The 19,635-nt window shown below is 47.0% G+C and overlaps 1 protein-coding gene across 1 annotated transcript in view; it reads left to right on the forward strand.

Moving 5' to 3' along the window:
• Positions 1-19,635, forward strand: part of LOC115157217 (GREB1-like protein) — an 83,077-nt gene that overhangs the window by 38,500 nt on the left and 24,942 nt on the right. Inside the window, exons 3-19 of the mRNA XM_029705283.1 lie at positions 829-999; positions 1,342-1,518; positions 2,277-2,453; positions 3,937-4,062; positions 4,959-5,081; positions 6,057-6,185; positions 6,403-6,528; positions 7,223-7,360; positions 7,442-7,627; positions 10,663-10,962; positions 11,921-12,049; positions 12,514-12,648; positions 12,829-13,026; positions 13,222-13,402; positions 13,672-13,864; positions 16,033-16,166; positions 16,286-16,628. Coding sequence (XP_029561143.1) covers positions 829-999; positions 1,342-1,518; positions 2,277-2,453; positions 3,937-4,062; positions 4,959-5,081; positions 6,057-6,185; positions 6,403-6,528; positions 7,223-7,360; positions 7,442-7,627; positions 10,663-10,962; positions 11,921-12,049; positions 12,514-12,648; positions 12,829-13,026; positions 13,222-13,402; positions 13,672-13,864; positions 16,033-16,166; positions 16,286-16,628 — 2,966 coding nt within the window. The remainder of the gene's footprint in view (positions 1-828; positions 1,000-1,341; positions 1,519-2,276; positions 2,454-3,936; positions 4,063-4,958; positions 5,082-6,056; positions 6,186-6,402; positions 6,529-7,222; positions 7,361-7,441; positions 7,628-10,662; positions 10,963-11,920; positions 12,050-12,513; positions 12,649-12,828; positions 13,027-13,221; positions 13,403-13,671; positions 13,865-16,032; positions 16,167-16,285; positions 16,629-19,635) is intronic.

The raw sequence follows: 19,635 nt of genomic DNA on the forward strand, positions 1-19,635 counted from the left end.
CCATTGAGCATGTTTGGAATACTCTGGGTCGAGGTGTACGACAGCATATTCCAGTTCCCGCCAATATCCAGCAACTTCGCACAGCCATTGAAGAGGAGGGGGACAACATTCCACAGGCCAAAACCAACAGCTTGATCAAATCTATGTGAAGATGTGTCACGCTGCTTGAGGCAAATGGTGGTCACACCAGAAACTGACTGGTTTTCTGACCACACCTCTACTTTGTTTTTAAGGTATCTGAAACCAAAAGATGCATATCTGTATTCCCAGTCATGTGAAATCCATAGATTAGGGCTAATGAATTTATTTCAACTGATTGATTTCCTTATATGAACTGTAACTCTGTAAAATCTTTGAAATTGTTGCATGTTGCGTTTATATTTTTGTTCAGTGTAGTTCTCTTGAAGAAAGGTAGACTTGAATGTGGCCATGTAATGTGTTATGGGTTTGTCCTTCTCTTGAAAAATACCTTGCAGAGTGTCCAATCTCCAGCTCAATTGCTTTTGTATGGCATCTTTACTCCAAGATAATTTAATGTGTTGTGTGATGTGGTGTATTATGGCGACATTATGTCATAGGTGGAAATTATGTCTTACAGAGTCCCTGTTTCTTACAGGGTCATTATGTCTTACAGAGTCCCTGTTTCTTACAGGGTCATTATGTCTTACGGGGTCATTGTGTTATGGGGACATTATGTCTTAAGGGGTCATTGTGTTATGGGGACATTATGTCTTACGGGGTCATTGTGTTATGGGGACATTATGTCTTAAGGGGTCATTGTGTTATGGGGACATTATGTCTTAAGGGGTCATTGTGTTATGGGGACAGATATAAAGCCCAAGGTGGACATGTACCTGCCGTGCGGGAAGCCTCCGGGTCAGGATCAGCTGAACGGCCAGGCCTCTAACGGTCTGGAGGTGGATGGCAACTCTGACACCAGCAGCCCCCCGCCGCCCTACCTACATGGCCCCTCGCCCGACAGCTGCTGCACCATGGACGGTAAGCGTCAAACCATCTCAAACTCCTTTCGCCCTGGTACTTTCTCAGACCTTGCGAAGCCCTGGGATTCAAATCTATGTTAAAAAGCATATCTGAGGAACACATCTTGTTCATTCTCTCCCAAGGAACACCACGTTTGCAGCAATATTCACCTTAGTATGTTCCACTGTAATGTAGACATGTAGATTACATGCAGGGAGCCCTTGTCATGCAGGGCTTCTTGTAAAAGAGTCTTTGGTCTCAACGGGACTCAACTCTGGCCTGCCTAAATAATGGGGGGGGGGTGTTATTGTTGTGGATGTTTACTCCTGAGTTGACTGGTGTTCTCTCTCTTCTCCTCAGGTTTCTGTCAGGCCGGTAGAGACCTCCGTCTGGTCTCCATGTTGACAGAGCCAATCCAAGTCCCAGCTGGCTTTGAGTTAGTCGGTGCCAAGTCCCCCAGCATCCCAGAGCACATCCTGGTGTGTGCTGTGGATCGACGCTTTCTGCCTGATGAGAACGGGAAAAATGCACTTTTAGGTCAGTCTGCCATGCCTCTTTGACTTGATACAATACGAAGATCGTCCACAGCCTAGGTCAGAGTTACAGGAAATGGAATGTACTTTAGGCCTCTGAAATGAATGTACTATTTTACCCGCACAGCTTGGATGAGTCATCTGAAGTGATATATTTTTTCCACCATCCGTGATGTAGCTTGCTACTACTTTTTATTTCTGTTGTATTCAACATTTGATTAACCAGTGCGTCATTTAATGTAAATGTCACGGCTGTCGTAGGAAGGAGCGGACCAAAGCACAGCGTGTGTATCGTTCCACATTTTCTTTAATAAACTGTGAAACTATGCAATACATACAAATAAACAAAACGTGACGAAGAGGTGCAACATACACTAACTCAAAATACAATCTCCCACAACCCCAGGTGGGAAAAACAACTACTTAAGTATGATCTCCAATTAGAGACAACGATGACCAGCTGCCTCTAATTGGAGATCATCCCAAAAAACAACATAGAAATACAGAAACTAGAACATAACAACATAGAAAATCTAAACTAGACACAACCCCGTCACGCCCTGACCTACTCTACCATAGAAAATAACAGCTTCTATGGTCAGAACGTGACAGTAAAAATAAGTAAGTGAATCGAATGGCTTATTTTAGGCTGTTTTGAAAATGTTTTGGTTTATCCAAATAATCTGAAATAATGCATACTTATTCTGTAAATACCTACAGTTCCCAACTCATGTTCTCTCTCTATGTGTTTGGTGTGTGCAGGGTTTTCAGGGAACTGTGTTGGCTGTGGAGAGAAGGGGTTCCGGTACTTTACTGAGTTCTCCAACCACATCAACCTGAAGCTGGCCACGCAGCCCAAGAAGCAGAAGCACTTAAAATACTACCTGGTGAAGAACTGTCAGGATGCTCTGTGCAAAGGACCCCTCATCTGCTGGAAAGGTGAGATTTCTATTTGTATTTATTAGGGATCCTCATTAGCTGTTGCCAAGGCAGCAGATACTCTTCCTGGGGTCTAAACACATTAAGGCACTGGTATTACACATAAAACAAAAGATTTAACAGTACATTGTGTATCATTATTACACCACTACATATCTACAATACAAAATGTATAATACCACCATACAACGTGAGATGTCTCTCCGACTCTATCTGCATATTTCAGACACTTTCTGTAACACTTTACATTGAATTGCTGTTATACCTGTGTAGTAACACTGTGGTTATACAACATTTATCAATATATGTTTCATACTACATGTAACTTAGTAAATGCATTATAAATGCATAGTAGCCTAATGTTTTTAGTTGAGCGTTTTTTAAAATTTTATTTGTAATAACTAAAATGTGGTATTGGTCTGGGGCTGTAATCTTTTTATGACCCATCAATATATACACTACTGTTCAAAAGTCTGGGTTCACTAAGACATTTCCCTGTTTTTTAAAGAAAAGCACTTTTTTTTGTCAATTAAAATAACATCAAATTGATCAGAAATACAGTGTAGACATTGTTAATGTTGTAAATGACTATTGTAGCTGGAAACGGCTGATTTTTAATGGAATATCTACATAGGCGTACAGAGACCCATTATCAGCAACATCACTCCTGTGTTCCAATGGCACGTTGTGTTAGCTAATCCAGGTTTATCATTTTAAAAGGCTATTTGATCATTAGAAAACCCTTTTGCAATTATGTTAGCACAGCTGAAAACTGTTGTTCTGATTAAAGAAGCAATAAAACTGTCCTTCTTTAGATCTGGAGAATCAGCATTTGTGGGTTCGATTACAGGCTCAAAATGGCCAGAAAAATAAACTTTCTTCTGAAACTCGTCAGTCTATTCTTGTTCTGAGAAATGAAGGCTATTCCATGCGAGAAATTGCCAAGAAACTGAAGATCTTGTTCAACGCTGTGTACTACTCCCTTCACAGAACAGCATAAACTAGCTCTAACCAGAATAGAAAGAGGAGTGGGAGGCCCCGGTGCACAACTGAGTAAGAGGACAAGTACATTAGATTGTCTAGTTTGAGAAACCGATGCCTCACAAGTCCTCAACTGGCAGCTTCATTAAATAGTACCCGCAAAACACCAGTCTCAATGTCAACAGTGAAGAGGCGACTCCTGGATGCTGGCCTAGGCAGAGTTCCTCTGTCCAGTGTCTGTGTTCTTTTGGCCATCTTAATCTTTTATTTTTATTGGCCAGTCTGAGATGTGGCTTTTTCTTTGCAACTCTGCCTAGAAGGCCAGCATCCCAGAGTCGCCTCTTCATTGTTGATGTTGAGACTGGTGTTTTGCGGGTACTATTTAATGAAGCTGCCAGTTGAGGACTTGTGAGGAATTATTGTATTATTTATTGATTCACTGATAGAATGGTTCCAGGTCAATTTTAAAACGTGTATTTATTTCTCCCCTGCTTTTCCCCAGACTGTAAGACACGTCAGTTCTCCATTAGCAGTGAATCCACCTCCAAGCCCAACTCCTCATCCTCCCTGAGCATCAAGGAGAATGGAGGCACCAACAGACACAGCTGTTCCCCCTTCTCCCTGTCAGGTAGGACACAAACACCCTCCTCTTACCCTTCTCCCTGTCAGGTAGGACACAAACACCCTCCTCTTACCCTTCTCCCTGTCAAGTAGGACACAAACACCCTCCTCTTACCCTTCTCCCTGTCAGGTAGGACACAAACACCCTCCTCTTACCCTTCTCCCTGTCAGGTAGGACACAAACACCCTCCTCTTACCCTTCTCCCTGTCAGGTAGGACACAAACACCCTCCTCTTACCCTTCTCCCTGTCAGGTAGGACACAAACACCCTCCTCTTACCCTTCTCCCTGTCAGGTAGGACACACACACCCTCCTCTTACCCTTCTCCCTGTCAGGTAGGACACAAACACCCTCCTCTTACCCTTCTCCCTGTCAGGTAGGACACAAACACCCTCCTCTTACCCTTCTCCCTGTCAGGTAGGACACAAACACCCTCCTCTTACCCTTCTCCCTGTCAGGTAGGACACACACCCTCCTGTTACCCTTCACTCATGGCAGTGGAGCCTGGTCAGTTTGTAGGGTAGTTAGTGTTCAGTCAGTGTAAGATCTAACCTGATGTTAGACAGCTGTGCTCATATGCTCTATTGACTTTAGCCTTCTACTGAGCTACATCCTGCTCCTCTGTCAGGGAATGGTAGAGGTTTGACACAACACAACACCCCCTCTCCTCTCCCCTCCCTACCCTCTTCTCCCATCCCTCCCTCCTCTGACCAAGATGGCATCTGGCTGGAGTGAATAGTGTCTGTGTTTGTTTACAAAGCATTGTTTGGTTAAAGGGGACAGTTATGGTCTACTTGTTGTAATTGAAAAACTGGATTGAGTCATTATTGTTGAGACATTCTGGTTAACATCACTTGACAGGATCCATTCTAACACCCACACTGTGTTCTTATTGCCCTCCAGACTCCCCATCTACCAGAATTCCCTCTGCATCCTCTGTGTTCCTCTCAGCCCAGGACCTGGCCCGAGAGTGCAGCTTCCTCAAGCCCATGGCCTCTACCCCTGGGACAGAGACTCTACCAATAGGTTCAACTCTTCTTCTACTCTTGTTCTACCACCACTGTTTCTGGATGACATTGTGTTAATCTATGTGTGATCACATCTCCATCGTATGGTCATCTTTCCTCCACAACTTCAGCTTCAAAGTGTTTTACACCATGGTACATCATACAGCAATAATATCCAGGGAAATGATACCGACCGCCTCACATGTAATAGGCTTTAGTCTGGGTATTTCTAAGGGTCAGAACATTCCTCGAGCATGCGTGTGTGTGTGTGTGTGTGTGTGTGTGTGTGTCTCCAGTCAGTAGAAGAATCTACACTCCACAGCTCCATCTGGCCTATGCTTGGCCATGTAAACCAACATGTTTGTAGGCAACAGCTCATTCTCCTACTCAGACCAGGGCACATAGCAGAAGTGATGCCGTACGCACACAGGCCTCATCAATAATGAGCAGAAAATCCCTGTAATGACTTTAAGGGCTGGCTATCCATTAGCTCGTTTACAAGCTTGCAAGATTGACAGGCCTGGGCTACACATACTGTACTGATCAATGTGTTAGCGTATATGCACACACAGTGAATCTGAGATTGGTAAGTGCCCCATCAGTTCATTGGCAATAAGAATCCAATAGTTCAGTGTTAGGCGGGCCTAAATCCTTCTTATAAAGTATATTGCTCAGTCTCTGTATTAGGAAGATATGTCAGGATGATTGGTTTTCATTTGTGATTATCAAACACATGTATCTCTTATATTTTTTTACTATTTGTTTCCTATAACAGAGGAAGATAAATGTGCATTTCACGTATGGCGTCTCTCAAAAAGCTGTCAAAACGTTATCTTACAAAAGTAAATGATTTAGCATCGAATCATCTGAAAATGAATTGTGGTGAAATGCATCATAACAATGTATGGTGTGTCTGTGTGTGTGTGTATGTGGGTGTATCTGTGTGTGTGTGTGTGTGTCTGTGTGTGTCTGTCTGTCTGTGCCGTGCCCACAGTTCTGAGAGTGAACAGTCCGACTAGTGGACTGGGTGCAGAGGGCCGCCCCCCCTTACTGAGCCTCTCCCAGGTGTCTCTGGGAATCCAAGGCCAGGGGTACAGAACCTCGGACCCAGTAGACAGCCCTGGTGAGCACCATGTTCTCCTCCCAAACCTTTGTGACGCTTTTCTTTGTTGCTATTTTAAACTCAACCGCACTAGCTCCTCGTTGTAGGTTCTATGTTCTGAAATAGTAAATTTACTCATAGATTGCTATTGTAGAAGCCCAGTGAATGTTCTGGGGACCCAGATTGTAGGTCTTCAGCAGTTTATTCATATGTTCCTCTTGTGTTGTTTTCTGTCCAGTTTCGTCTGCCATGACCTCAGGCCCGCCCAAGAAGCGCCACCGCGGTTGGCACCCCAACCCCCTGGTCCCAGTCCCCCCTACAGCCGTCCCTGTGCCCGCCATCCAACCCATCGTCTACTCCCCAGGTCTGGCACAGAGCTTCTGATCATTTTTATTGTTTATTTACATAGGGACAGATTAATTTTGTCTGTCTGTCTGTCTGTCTGTCTGTCTGTCTGTCTGTCTGTCTGTCTGTCTGTCTGTCTGTCTGTCTGTCTGTCTGTCTGTCTGTCTGTCTGTCTGTCTGTCTGTCTGTCTGTCTGTCTGTGATGGTGACTAGTACATTGACCCCTCTTTTCGGGAGAAGGAAGGACACAAGGTCTGAGACATTCTCTGTTGTCAGTGTGATTCATTCAGCATCTCCATGGAGATCGGGTCAGACGGGTTAGTGCAGATACAGTATGAACAGAGAATCGCTGAAACTGAAAGAGGTCTGCCAAGCTAGGAGAGCCAGGACACTATGACTTAAAGGAGACATATATTCCCTGGTTTTATTCTGTATATATCCAGAGGGTAAAGGGCTGTATAGAGCCATGTGTATGACCTCTCCACCTACAAACATTGGACATGGTTATCTTCAAATAATGGAAACAACCTGAAAAATCTACAGTAGACGTCATGGTCCTGGTGAGTAGTTCAGTAGAATTAGTTGTGCTAGATAAGGTTTTCAGTCAAAGTCTGCTGGAGGGTATCTCTGAAGGAGGAGAGTTGGTGCTGAGCTGATGTCTAGCTGTATTCTAATCCCGGTATTGACATGTAGCTCTTTGTCTTTTCCATCAGGCTCTGTACTGGCCACGCCTACTCCTCAGCCGCCTGTAGCAGGGGTCCTTCAGCCCCAACCTGTCACTGCCGGAGAGACTGTCATCGTCCCCAACAACCTGCTCAACACCTCAGGAGTCCGTCCTGTCATCCTCATCGGTACAAACCACCATTCTTTGACTGACTGCAATTGAATTGAATTTAAGTGAATTGAATTGACTCTGATGTTTGGTTTGGCAGGGCACGGTACGTTACCATACTTCTACGGGAACGTGGGGGACATTGTGGTGAGCCCCCTGCTAGTGAGCTGCTATAAGGGCAACCAGCTGACTGAGAAGACCCTGTCCAGTCTTGGACTGAACAGTAGCCAACTGCTCAGTGTGGAAACCGTAATCCTCCTCACCCTGCAGTACCTTGCAAGGCTAGGTAAAGGTCTCAAAACACTCATACACTTGCACGCACATGCATGCATACACCCTGTTCGATATGCAAGGCTTATATAACATTTTGAATCACACATCGAGGCTAATGATTGACAGGCTAAGCTCAGCCAAGGCCTGGTTGTTTTAAGGTTGATAACACAATAGAGAATGACAGAGGACTCTAGTGCCCATAGGACAGGCTTAGCATTGGCAGCACCATTGAAGATTTTCAACATTTTGAAGAAATCAACTGGGTGGGTCTTCCTATTGGTTAAGGAAGGATCACATAATTCCATTCAGGTCATCAGGAGGGATCAGCTAATTAATTATACTCATGAGCAAATATTCCACAACTGCAAGTGGCAGTAAATGGCCAACCTTGGCTTCATACCTGTTCTAACAACACACTACAGGGGGCAGTGTGCACCCTTTCAAAATTAGTGGATTTGGCTATTTCAGCCACACCCGTTACTGACAGATGTATAACATCAAGCACACAGCCATGCAATCTCCATAGACAAACATTGGCAGTAGAATGGCCTTAATGAAGAGTTCAGTGACTTTCAATGTGGCACCGTTATAGGATGCCACCTTTCAACAAGTCAGTTCATCAAATTTCTACCCTGCTAGAGCTGCCCCAGTCAACTGTAAATGCTGTTATTGTGAAGTGGAAATGTCTAGGAGCAACAATTGCCCAGCCGCGAAGTGGTAGGCCACTTCATCTGTCCTCGGTTGTAACACTCACTACTGAGTTCCAAACTGCCTCCGGAAGCAACGTCAGCACAAGAACTGTTCATCGGGAGCTTCATCAAATGGGTTTCCATGGCAGCCGCACAAAACCCAGAGATCATCATGCGACTGCTGGAGTGGTGTAAAGCTCACCGCCATTGGACTCAGGAGCAGTAGAGTGATGAATCACACTTCACCCTCTGGCAGTCCCACAGATGAATCTGGATTTGGCATATGCCAGGAGAACGCTACCTGCCCGAAAGCATAGTGCCAAATGTAAAGTTTGGTGGAGGAGGAATAATGGTCTGGGGTTGTTTTTCATGGTTTGGGCTAGGCCCATTAGTTCCAGTGATGGGAAGTCTTAACGCTACAGCATACAATGACATTCTGGACCATTCTGTGATTACAACTTTGTGGCAACAGTTTGGAGAAGGACCTTTCCTGTTTCAGCATGACAATGCCCCCATGGACAAAGCGAGGTCTGTACAGAAATGGTTTGTTGAGATCGGTGTGGAAGAACTTGACTGACCTGCACAGAGTCCTGACCTCAACCCCATTGAACAACTTTGGGATGAATTGGAACGCTGACTGCGAGCCAGGCCTAATCGCCCAACATCAGTGCCCGACCTCACTAATGCTCTTGTGGCTGAATGGAAGCAAGTCCCCATAGCAATGTTCCAACATGTAGTGGAAAGCCTTCCCAGAAGAGTGAAGGCTGGTATAGCAGCAAAGGGGGGACCAACTCCATTTTAATGCCTATGATTTTGGAATTCAATTTTCGACGAGCAGGTGTCCATATACTTTTGGTCATGTAGTGTACCTCTATGGGTAACACTGATGAGGTAGTTGGATCCCCCTCCCCCATTGTAACTCAAAGTGCTCCATCCCTGCCACTGCTCCACTTACTGTCACTGATGCACTTTAATGGTGGCTCCAAAAAGCTAGCATGACCTTGAGATGAACATCTTGTTCACATTATACAAACATAAGACCAGTGCTTCATCTGTAAATCGGGAGGTGCCGGAACAAAAAGTGAGGGTGAGAGGGGGGTGACCTAGGGAGCTCTGAGGTATCGAAACGCAGGAGAAAAGAAAATCACCTTTATAGGCTAATAAAGCATTGCATGCATAGCATCGCATTTGCGTAGAGGCAAATGCGACATTTTTAGTGCCTACGGTCCGGAAGAAATTATAAATGTATTTCATGCAATTCTGCATAATTTTACATAACTGGAATCTTTAATACTGCACGTTATCAAATTGACAGGCTACTTTGACACTGACAAACTGAGAATCTGATAAAAATGACCTGGTCTTGAATCCATCAATAGCCTAGGTGTGTGGAGACACTGTAGGCTACAATATGAGGAGGAAATTATAGTCCAGTTTCACTTGAAAGCATATCTCTGTTGTTTTACTTTGTAAAATGAAATATTTTGTTAGCCTACAGCAGACAGATTAGAGTCTTCTCTTTTCAGCAGAAACCATTTGCATTCCAACCTGTGTTTTCCTGCGATTATATTTTAAATATTGGAAAAAGGTTGATTTTTTATTTTTCATGCTGTTCATTCACAGATTTGCCGCGCGTTCCCGTCTGTAGGCTATGCCTTGTTGTTGGAATATACACAATCCACAACTAGGCCATTTTTTAAAAGAAGTTATTGATTCTCTGTGTCAAAATTATAAGCCTTTTCATGGTGTAGTAGGCTACTCCGAATTATTTCATTTATTTCTGAACAGATAGCAGTAATTCTATAACTTTGGCTCATTTATTTCAATTCATCAGGGGTGCTGCAGCTCCAGAACCCTTTGCGCTGGAGAGATGAGAGTTGCAGGCTCATGTCTATCAGAGCAGAGAGAGGGATCATAGAATGTGAATGTCATTCTAGTTCTGTGAGAGATACAGGCGTTCTTCTCACACAGCCATGGCCACGCATTTGTCTCAAACATAGGTTGTAATGTTGCGCAAACCATAAGCCGGCCCAACCCGAATCAACTCTTCGAATATCTACTTTTTCACATTACATTGGGACAGGGGATTTAACGAAGAGGCAACTTTTATTGGAAATTTTACATTGCTAAAAGTGAAAATCATTTTTCAGGCCATGAGAGGTATAGGTTCCGGAACAAAACAGTCCAAAACGGAGAGATACGGGAGGATCCAGCTCAAATTAAGCACTGCATAAGAACACCATCCCCTGCAAAACAAATAGCAAGTAGACATGGGAAACTGATATATTTATTTTTTATCTTCTGTTCTCTTCACCTCTCTTCTCTACACTTCTCCTCATATCTCCTCCCCCCACCCCAGGTTCGGAGCAGATCCCTCTGAGGGAGGTATTTGAGCAGATCGTGCTGAAGGCCATGTTGATTTGTCCTGGAGGTCCCTCAATCTCCCCGGCCCAGCTGCCCTGGCTAGCCCGCCTGGAGGCCAGCGTCTCTGGGGGCAGGGTTCAGGTCCTAGTCTCCCAAAACTCCCTGGGGGAGGGCATCTCCGAGTCCCTGCGCTCACTCTGCAATGGGCCGCTCCACCAACAGTGCCTGCCCACCTACGTGGTTATTGTTTTTGCCTCCAAGATGAGCGGCAATGAGTTCTGTGTACTCGTTCTGGGTGAGTGTTCTCATACTGTCTTTACACTACAATACCTAGATGTGTTGTGTCTGTATAGTTATAGCAGTGTTCCCCAACTGGTGGTCCACAGTCCGAATTTGGCCAATGGGTGATTTGATTTGGCCCCCCCAAGTTTTCTGAGATAACATTTTTTATATATTTGTTGGACATAAAAGACACCAGCAAATCAGTTATTTTAATTTTACAAATCTGTTTCCACGCATAATAAAGAGATATATGTGATCGTATATAAATGTAACAAGGTTTGAAATATGGAACCCTGACCTGTTCACCTGACGTGCTTGTTGCACCCTTCGACAACTACTATGATTATTATTATTTGTCCATGCTGGTCATTTATGAACATTTTAACATCTTGACCATGTTCTGTTATAATATCCACCCGGCACAGCCAGAAGAGGACTGGCCACCCCTCATAGCCTGGTTCCTCTCTAGGTTTCTTCGTAGGTTTTTGGCCTTTCTAGGGAGTTTTTCCTAGGGAGTTTTTCCTAGCCACCGTGCTTCTTTCACATGCATTGCTTGCTGTTTGGGGTTTTAGGCTGGGTTTCTGTACAGCACTTTGAGATATCAGCTGATGTACGAAGGGCTATATAAATAAATTTGATTTGAAATTTGATTTGAAATAGTTATGTTTTAGTTAAATATTACATCTGTTGGGCTTATTGAGGGCAATTTGCAGTCTTACAATTATTTGTAATTATGTTCCGGCCCCTTGACTATCCACTCTAGAAAAAATTGGCCTGCAACTGAATCTAGTTGATGATCCCTGATTAATAACGTACCAAAGGAAGTAATTATAGTAGGTGAACCTTGCCTGAGACCTGAAGTCTTGCGTCAGCTCCCAGAGCTGCCTAGGCCTTAGCTCTGTGGGCTGAAACAGTCTTACGGCGCAAAGGACACTTGGGCTCGTTCACACTCGTCTGTATGTGTCTTACAGGGAAGTACCAGGCAAGAGCACTAGCTGAGGGAATGCTCACCACCAATGAGTTCCTGAAGGAGATCAGCTATGAGCTCATAACAGGAAAAGTCAGTGTCCTGGAGTCTAACTTCAAAACCACATCACTAGGTGAGCATAGTAAGTGCCATGGGACAGGACATCAACGGAAATAACTCAAAGATAATTTCTACTCTATTTTCTCATTTTTCTGTTGGAGGAAAAGTATGTAGGTAGTCCATTTAATGAATCAATCAATTAATCAAACACACATGAACTGTGTTTCAAGGGCAATGTTTCTTTTAGTGTCAATATGAGAACAGAACAACACCACGATCTAGGTCACCTATTATTCTGTTTATGTATCTTTTCCCAATGATGCATATTCACCTTCCTTAATGCCCACTGGCCCATCCCTACTGCTTTGTTTAGCAATACCTTGAACTGGCAGTTTGGCCGTCACAGGATGGAAATGGGACACTGTGCCACAGACAGACACATCAATATTTGATGAGGAGGTTTTGCTTATGTAGCTGCTGTGTGTGAGAGTGTCTTTGTCTCTGATGGGTGGTGGCCTGTTGTGTTGTTGTTTCCAGGGGATAACCTGGACAAGCAGCTGCTACACATCCAGCGGCAACGGAAGGGCCAGGTCATCAAGGCCTTCCAGGGTGATGTCACCAACCACATCCCGTCCCAGGAGGCAGCCACCATGGTACCTCCCTCCGAGTCAGGTGAGGCATGGCTTCTGTCTGGCCCTTCCTCTGTCTTCTCCTCCTCTTCCTGCTGGAGACTCACTATGGAGTTTCTGGATCAGAATATGGATAGACAGATATCATAATAATCTACTGTATATATTCAGCTCTAAGTTTCCAGTATGCTGAACTGCATGTTCTTCCCCCCTCCTCCAACAGAGCTGCTGAGTGACATGTTTCAGATCCACTCTCCCCAGCTGAGTGTAGCCAGGAGCCTGCTCTCCCTGGTGTGTTCCATAGCAGACTCAGGCAGCCAGAGTCTGGACCTGGGCCGCTTCTGCAAGGTGGACTTCCTGGTTCTGGTTCCTCCGTCTCACGTCCTGGTGAACCAGACCGCTCATCGCATCCAACAATCAGGTACTCATTAGGGGCGAAGTGGGTCAAATTAGAATTTAAAGGCTGCACTGGCAATACAATGGATTGAAAAATCACATTTTTAGGTGGTCATCTACAAGAGACTCATCTCAAGATTACAGTATATCTGCCTTTTATGAGGTTTCTTAGTAATGATTGTTGGACTTTTAGTAATCTCTTTCTGCCTGTCTCTAACAGGAGTGCTAGTGGACCTGGGTATAGAGGATGCTTCCTCAGCCCACCAGACGTCAGACCAGTACGTGGTGCGTCTAGACGGAGACTTCCATGCCAAGATGGAGGCCTTCATGAGGAAAGTCAAACAGAACCCCTACACCCTGTTTGTGCTCATCCACGACAACTCCCACGTGGACCTGACCAGGTAACACATACACACGCACACACACATTTGAGTAAACTTGAAGTTGTGCTGCTGATAATGTTGGTTCTGACAGATGTAGTAATGAAAACTTTGCTATGGCTAGAGGGTCTGTCCTCGGATACACAGTGTACTGAACAAGAACAGAACAGCCCAAGCCAAGTCAGAACAAGACAGAAAAGAGCAGAGGCGTATTTTTGGTCATAAATATAGAACAGGACAGAACAACTTACCCCAAGGTAACTTCATTTTCGTTTCCCCTCGCTGTGTAGTGCCCGGTCCGGCTCGGTGTGCCACGGGGAGCTTCAGGGTATAGCTGACAGGGTGGTAAACTGCCAGGAGGTCCTGGAGGCCTTGAACCTGCTGGTGCTGCAGGTCAGCTGCTTCCCCTTCACCCTGCAGACAAGACAGTCCCGCATCAGCGTTCACAACGAGGTGCACTGGCCAGCCAACACAGGCAGCCTGGTGAGTGGCCCTGCGCAGTGGTTCATCTACATCATCTGCTGGTACCTATTTGGAATTACATTCACATTTGAGTCATTTAGCAGACACTTTTATCAAAAGCGACTTAGTCAGTGCATTCAACTAAGGTTGGAAAACAAACACATATCATAGTCATTGCAAGTAAAAACTTCTAAATAGCCGCACAAATAATGGGGTAGAAAATAGTTCCACCACTGAGACAACAAGATTGGAAAGCTGCCGCAGTCACCCTCTTCAAATTCTATTTATTTATTTTTATTTCACCTTTATTTAACCAGGTAGGCTAGTTGAGAACAAGTTCTCATTTACAACTGCGACATGGCCAAGATAAAGCAAAGCAGTGTGACAAAAACAAAGGGGGAGACACTCTAGACCCAAACTGTTACAGACCTATATCCATCATTACCCGCCTTTCTAAAGTCTTTGAAAGCCAAGTTAACAAACAGATCACCGAACATTTCGAATCCCACCGTACCTTCTCCACTATGCAATCTGGTTTCCGAGCTGGTCATGGGTGCACCTCAGCCACGCTCAAGGTCCTAAACGATATCATAACCGCCATCGATAAAAGAGAGTACAGTGCAGCCATCTTTATCGACCTGGCCAAGGCTTTCGACTCTGTCAATCACCACATTCTTATCGGCAGACTCAATAGCCTTGGTTTCTCAAATGCCTGCCTCGCCTGTTTCACCAACTACTTCTCAGATAGAGTTCAGTGTGTCAAATTGGTGGGCCTGTTGTCCGGATTTCTGGTGTTCTCTATGGTGGTGCCACAGGGTTCAATTCTCGAGCCGACTCTTTTCTCTGTATACATCAATGATGTCCCTCTTGCTGCTGGTGATTTTCTGATCCACCTCTATGCAGTTGACACCATTCTGTATACATCTGGCCCTTCTTTGGACACTGTGTTAACTAACCTCCAAACAAGCTTCAATGCCATACAACACTCCTTCCTTGCCCTCCAACTTCTCTTAAATGCTAGTAAAACTAAATGCATGCTCTTCAACTGATCGCTGCCTGCACCCGCCCTCCCCGACTAGCATCACTACTCTGGACAGTTCTGACTTGGAATATGTGGACAACTACAAATACCTAGGTGTCTGGTTAGACTGTAAACTCTCCTTCCAGAATCATATTAATTAAGCATCTCCAATCCTAAATTAAATCTAGAATCGGCTTCCTATTTCACAACAAAGCCTCCTTCACTCATGCTGTCAAACATACCCTCGTAGAACTGACTATCCTACCGATCCTTGACTTCGGCGATGTAATTTACAAAATAGCCTCCGACACTCTACTCAGCAAATTGGATGTAGTCTATCACAGTGCCATCCGTTTTGTCACCAAAGCCCCATATACTACCCACCACGGCGACCTGTATGCTCTCGTTGGCTGGCCCTCGCTACATATCCATCGCCAAACCCACTGGCTCCAGGTCATCTGTAAGTCTTTGCTAGGTAAAGCCCTGCCTTATCTCAGCTCACTGGTCACCATAGCGACACCCACCCGTAGCACGCACTCCAGCAGGCATATTTCTCTGGTCATCCCCAAAGCCAACACCTCCTTTGGCCACCTTTCCTTCCAGTTCTCTGCTGCCAATGACTGGAACGAATTGCAAAAATCACTGAAGTTGGAGACTTACATCTCCCTCATTAACTATAAGCATCAGCTGTCAGAGCATCTTACCGATCACTGCACCTGTACACAGCCCATCTGTAAATCGCCCACCCAACTACCTCATCCCCACATTGTTATCTTTTTGCTCTTTTGCACCCCAGTATCTCTACTTGCACATCATCATCTGCACATCTATCACTCCAGTCTTAGGCAAAATAATTACAATTTAGCATTATGTGGCCTATTTATTGCCTTTCTACATTTGCACACACTGTATATAGATTTTTCTATTGTGTTATTTACTGTACGTTTGTTTATCCCATGCGTAACTCTATGATGTTGTTTTTGTCGCACTGCTTTGCTTTATTTTGGCCAGGTCGCAGTTGTAAATGAGAACTTGTTCTCAACTGGCCTACCTGGTTAAATAAAGGTGAAATAAATAAAATAAAAAACAAATGTAAAAGTAACTGACAGACACAGAGAACAGTCAGTTTGCTTAGACAGCAGCTGATGTTCTTGTGTTTGACCCAAAGGGGGAGGTCTCTCCTAAGGAGCTGGTGTACTTTGGCCTGAGGGACTACAGCAGCTCTCTGCGGTGGGGAGTGGCCAGCCCCATCCTGCGGTGTGATGACGCCTTCGAGAAGATGGTCAACACGCTGCTGGAGAGGTCAGTCAGTCACTCTGTGTCAGGTTTCGGGTCCCCAAAAAGCTGCTAAGCCAGTTCACCTGGACACCAAACCTGCCTTAAAATGACTAACACCACCACCTCTACTTTCCCTTTTGCAGACATCCCCACCTACACAGCATGGTGATCAGGAGCTACCTGTTGATCCAGCAGTACACAGAAGCCATGATGGCTCTGACCTCCTCTCCTTCCCTACGGGACCACATCACCCCCGAGACCCTGGCCATGGTGGAGGATCTGATCAGTGCTCCAGGCCGGGAGGGGACCAGGGGCCGGGGCCACATGCTGCTGGTCCGGGTGCCCTCTCTGCAGCTAGCCATGCTGGCCCAGGAGCGCCTGGAGGACGTCAGGGACAAGCTGGGTCTCCAGTTCTGCTTCGCCATACTGCTGGGGAGCCCTGCCACCGAGCTCAGCCTTCCACGACACTTCGCTAACCGACTCAGGGTGAGATAACTTGGGGTCACACTTTGTTTGGATAGTCCATCTGTAGATGCTCTACATATGGTAATACCATCAACAAAATATCTGTTGATAAGCAACTACTTGTTAAGGTCACAGTTAGGGTTAGGTTAAGAATCAAATAAAATTGTATTAGTCACATGCTTACCTTAGATTGAAATGCTTTCTTACGAGCCCCTAATCAACAATGCAGTTAAAAAAAAATACAGATAAGAAATAAAAGTAACAAGTAATTGAAGTTTAACAATAGCAAGACTATATACAGGGGGGTACCGGTACAGAGTCAATGTATGGGGGCACCGGTTAGTTGAGGTAATATGTACATGTGGGTAGAGTTGTTAAAGTGACTATGCATAGATGATAACAACAGAAAGTAGCAGCGGTGTAAAAGAGGAGGGGGGGGGGGGCAATGCAAATAGTCTGGGTAGCCATTTGATTAGGTGTTCAGGAGTCTTGTGACTTGGGGGTAGAAGCTGTTTAGAAGCCTCTTGGACCTAGACTTGGTGCTCCGGTACCACTTGCCGAGCGGTAGCAGAGAGAGCAGTCTATGACTAGGGTGGCTTTGACAATTTTTAGGGCCTTCCTCTGACACCACCTTGTATAGAGGTCTTGGATGGCAGGAAGCTTGGCCCCAGTGATGTACTGGGCCGTTCACACTACCCTCTGTAGAGCCTTGATGTACTGGGCCATAATGGGCAGAGTGCCTTGCGGTCGGAGGCAGAGCAGTTGCCGTACCAGGCAGTGATGCAAGCAGTCAGGATGCTCTCGATGGTGCAGCTGTAGAACCTTTTGAGGATCTGAGGACCAATGCCAAATCTTTTCAGTCTCCTGAGAGGGAATAAGTTTTGTCATGCCCTCTTAACGACTGTCTTGGTGTGCTTGGACCATGTTAGCTTGTTGGTGATGTGTGTAACGTTTGTCGTCGGGAGACGAGGAAGCGGACCAAAACGCAGCTGGGAGCGAATACATGTTTATTTAACACACTAGAATTAAACATGTACACAAAATCAAGGACAAACTGCCAATACGTTACGTGCTCAAATAACGAGACAACAACCCACAAACATCGTGGGGGAAAAGGAACTTAAATGTGATTCCCAATCAGACTTCACAAGCGACAGCTGTCTGATTGGGAAATCACCCCCGAGCCCAACATAGAAATAAAACACAAAGAAAGGCTATAACCAAAACATAGAAAATAAAGCATAGAAATGCCACACCCTGACCAAAATAGCAGAGTTCACCTGGTCAGGGCGTGACAGTACCCCCCCTCCAACGGTGCGTACTCCCGGCGCACCAAACTAAAGTCTATTGGGGGGGGACCCGGGTGGGCGCCTCACCCTCGGTGGAGGCTCTGGCCCCGGGCGTGTTTCTCCCCCTGCCTCCACCCTAGCCCTACCCCTCTGGCCCGGACTGGACCACTGTGGAGCGGCATGCTCAGGCTCCGGAGCGGAGCCGTCGACCGGAACAGGATTGGGCACCGGTGGACCAGACACGGGCCGTGCCGGACTGTGGACACGCACCGTGGGCTTGGTGCGGGGAACAGGAACGGGCCGGACAGGACTGTGGACACACACCGTGGGCTTGGTGCGGGGAACAGGGACGGGCCGGACAGGACTGTGGACACGCACCGTGGGCTTGGTGCGGGGAACAGGGATGGGCCGTACAGGACTGGGGACACGCACCACTAACCTGGTGCGGGGAGCAGGGACGGGCCGGACAGGACTGGGGACACGCACCACTAACCTGGTGCGGGGAGCAGGGACGGGCCGGACAGGACTGGGGACACGCACCACTAACCTGGTGCGGGGAGCAGGGATGGGCCGGGCCGGACTGGGGACACGCACCACTAACCTGGTGCGGGGAGCAGGGACGGGCCGGACAGGACTGGGGACACGCACCACTGACTTGGTGCGGGGAGCAGGGACGGGCCAGACAGGACTGGGGACACGCACCACTGACTTGGTGCGGGGAGCAGGGACGGGCCAGACAGGACTGGGGACACGCACCACTGACTTGGTGCGGGGAGCAGGGACGGGCCAGACAGGACTGGGGACACGCACCACTAACCTGGTGCGGGGAGCAGGGACGGGCCGGACAGGACTGGGGACACGCACCACTTACCTGGTGCGGGGAGCAGGGACGGGCCGGACAGGACTGGGGACACGCACCACTAACCTGGTGCGGGGAGCAGGGACGGGCCAGACAGGACTGTGAACACGTACTGGTGACCTGAAGCGTGGAGCCGGTTTAGCCACTCGTCCTGGCTGGATGCCCATCCTAGCACGGCATGTGCTGGGCATGTCCACCGGACGCACTGGGCTGTGCGGGCGCACTGGCGACACAGCGCACAACTCTGCATACCATGGCTTGGTGCGGGGAGCAGGGACGGGCCGGACAGGACTGGGGACACGCACCGTGGGCTTGGTGCGGGGAACAGGAACGGGCCAGACAGGACTGTGAACACGCACTGGTGACCTGAAGCGTGGAGCCAGTTTAGCCACTCGTCCTGGCTGGATGCCCATCCTAGCACGGCATGTGCTGGGCATGTCCACCGGACGCACCGGGCTGTGCGGGCGCACTGGCGACACAGCGCGCAACTCAGCATACCATGGCTCCTCCTCCAGATCTTCCCTCTGCAGGTCCTCAATCAAACGCCTCATCTCCTTCTCTTCCTCCGCCGTCATCCCCCACGAGAGCAGTGGTCTGGGCTCTTCCTCTGCCCTTCCGGACCACCCCATTAGCCCCCCAAAAAAAATTTCTTGGGGCTGTTTTCCGGGCCTCCTCGACCGCCGCCTGCGACTCCGTCTACCGGCTGGCTTTTCCTCCGCGACCTGGGAGTCCGTCCGCCAGGGTCCTTTCCCCGACATGATCTCCTCCCAGGTCCAGAACTCCTTTCCCTCGCGAGCCCATCTCTCGCGCTCCTTTTCCTCCCGCTGCTTGGTCCTGGTTCGGTGGGTTGTTCTGTAACGTTTGTCGTCGGGAGACGAGG

Source organism: Salmo trutta, chromosome 21 (assembly GCF_901001165.1).
Source record: "Salmo trutta chromosome 21, fSalTru1.1, whole genome shotgun sequence".
Taxonomy (NCBI): domain Eukaryota; kingdom Metazoa; phylum Chordata; class Actinopteri; order Salmoniformes; family Salmonidae; genus Salmo; species Salmo trutta.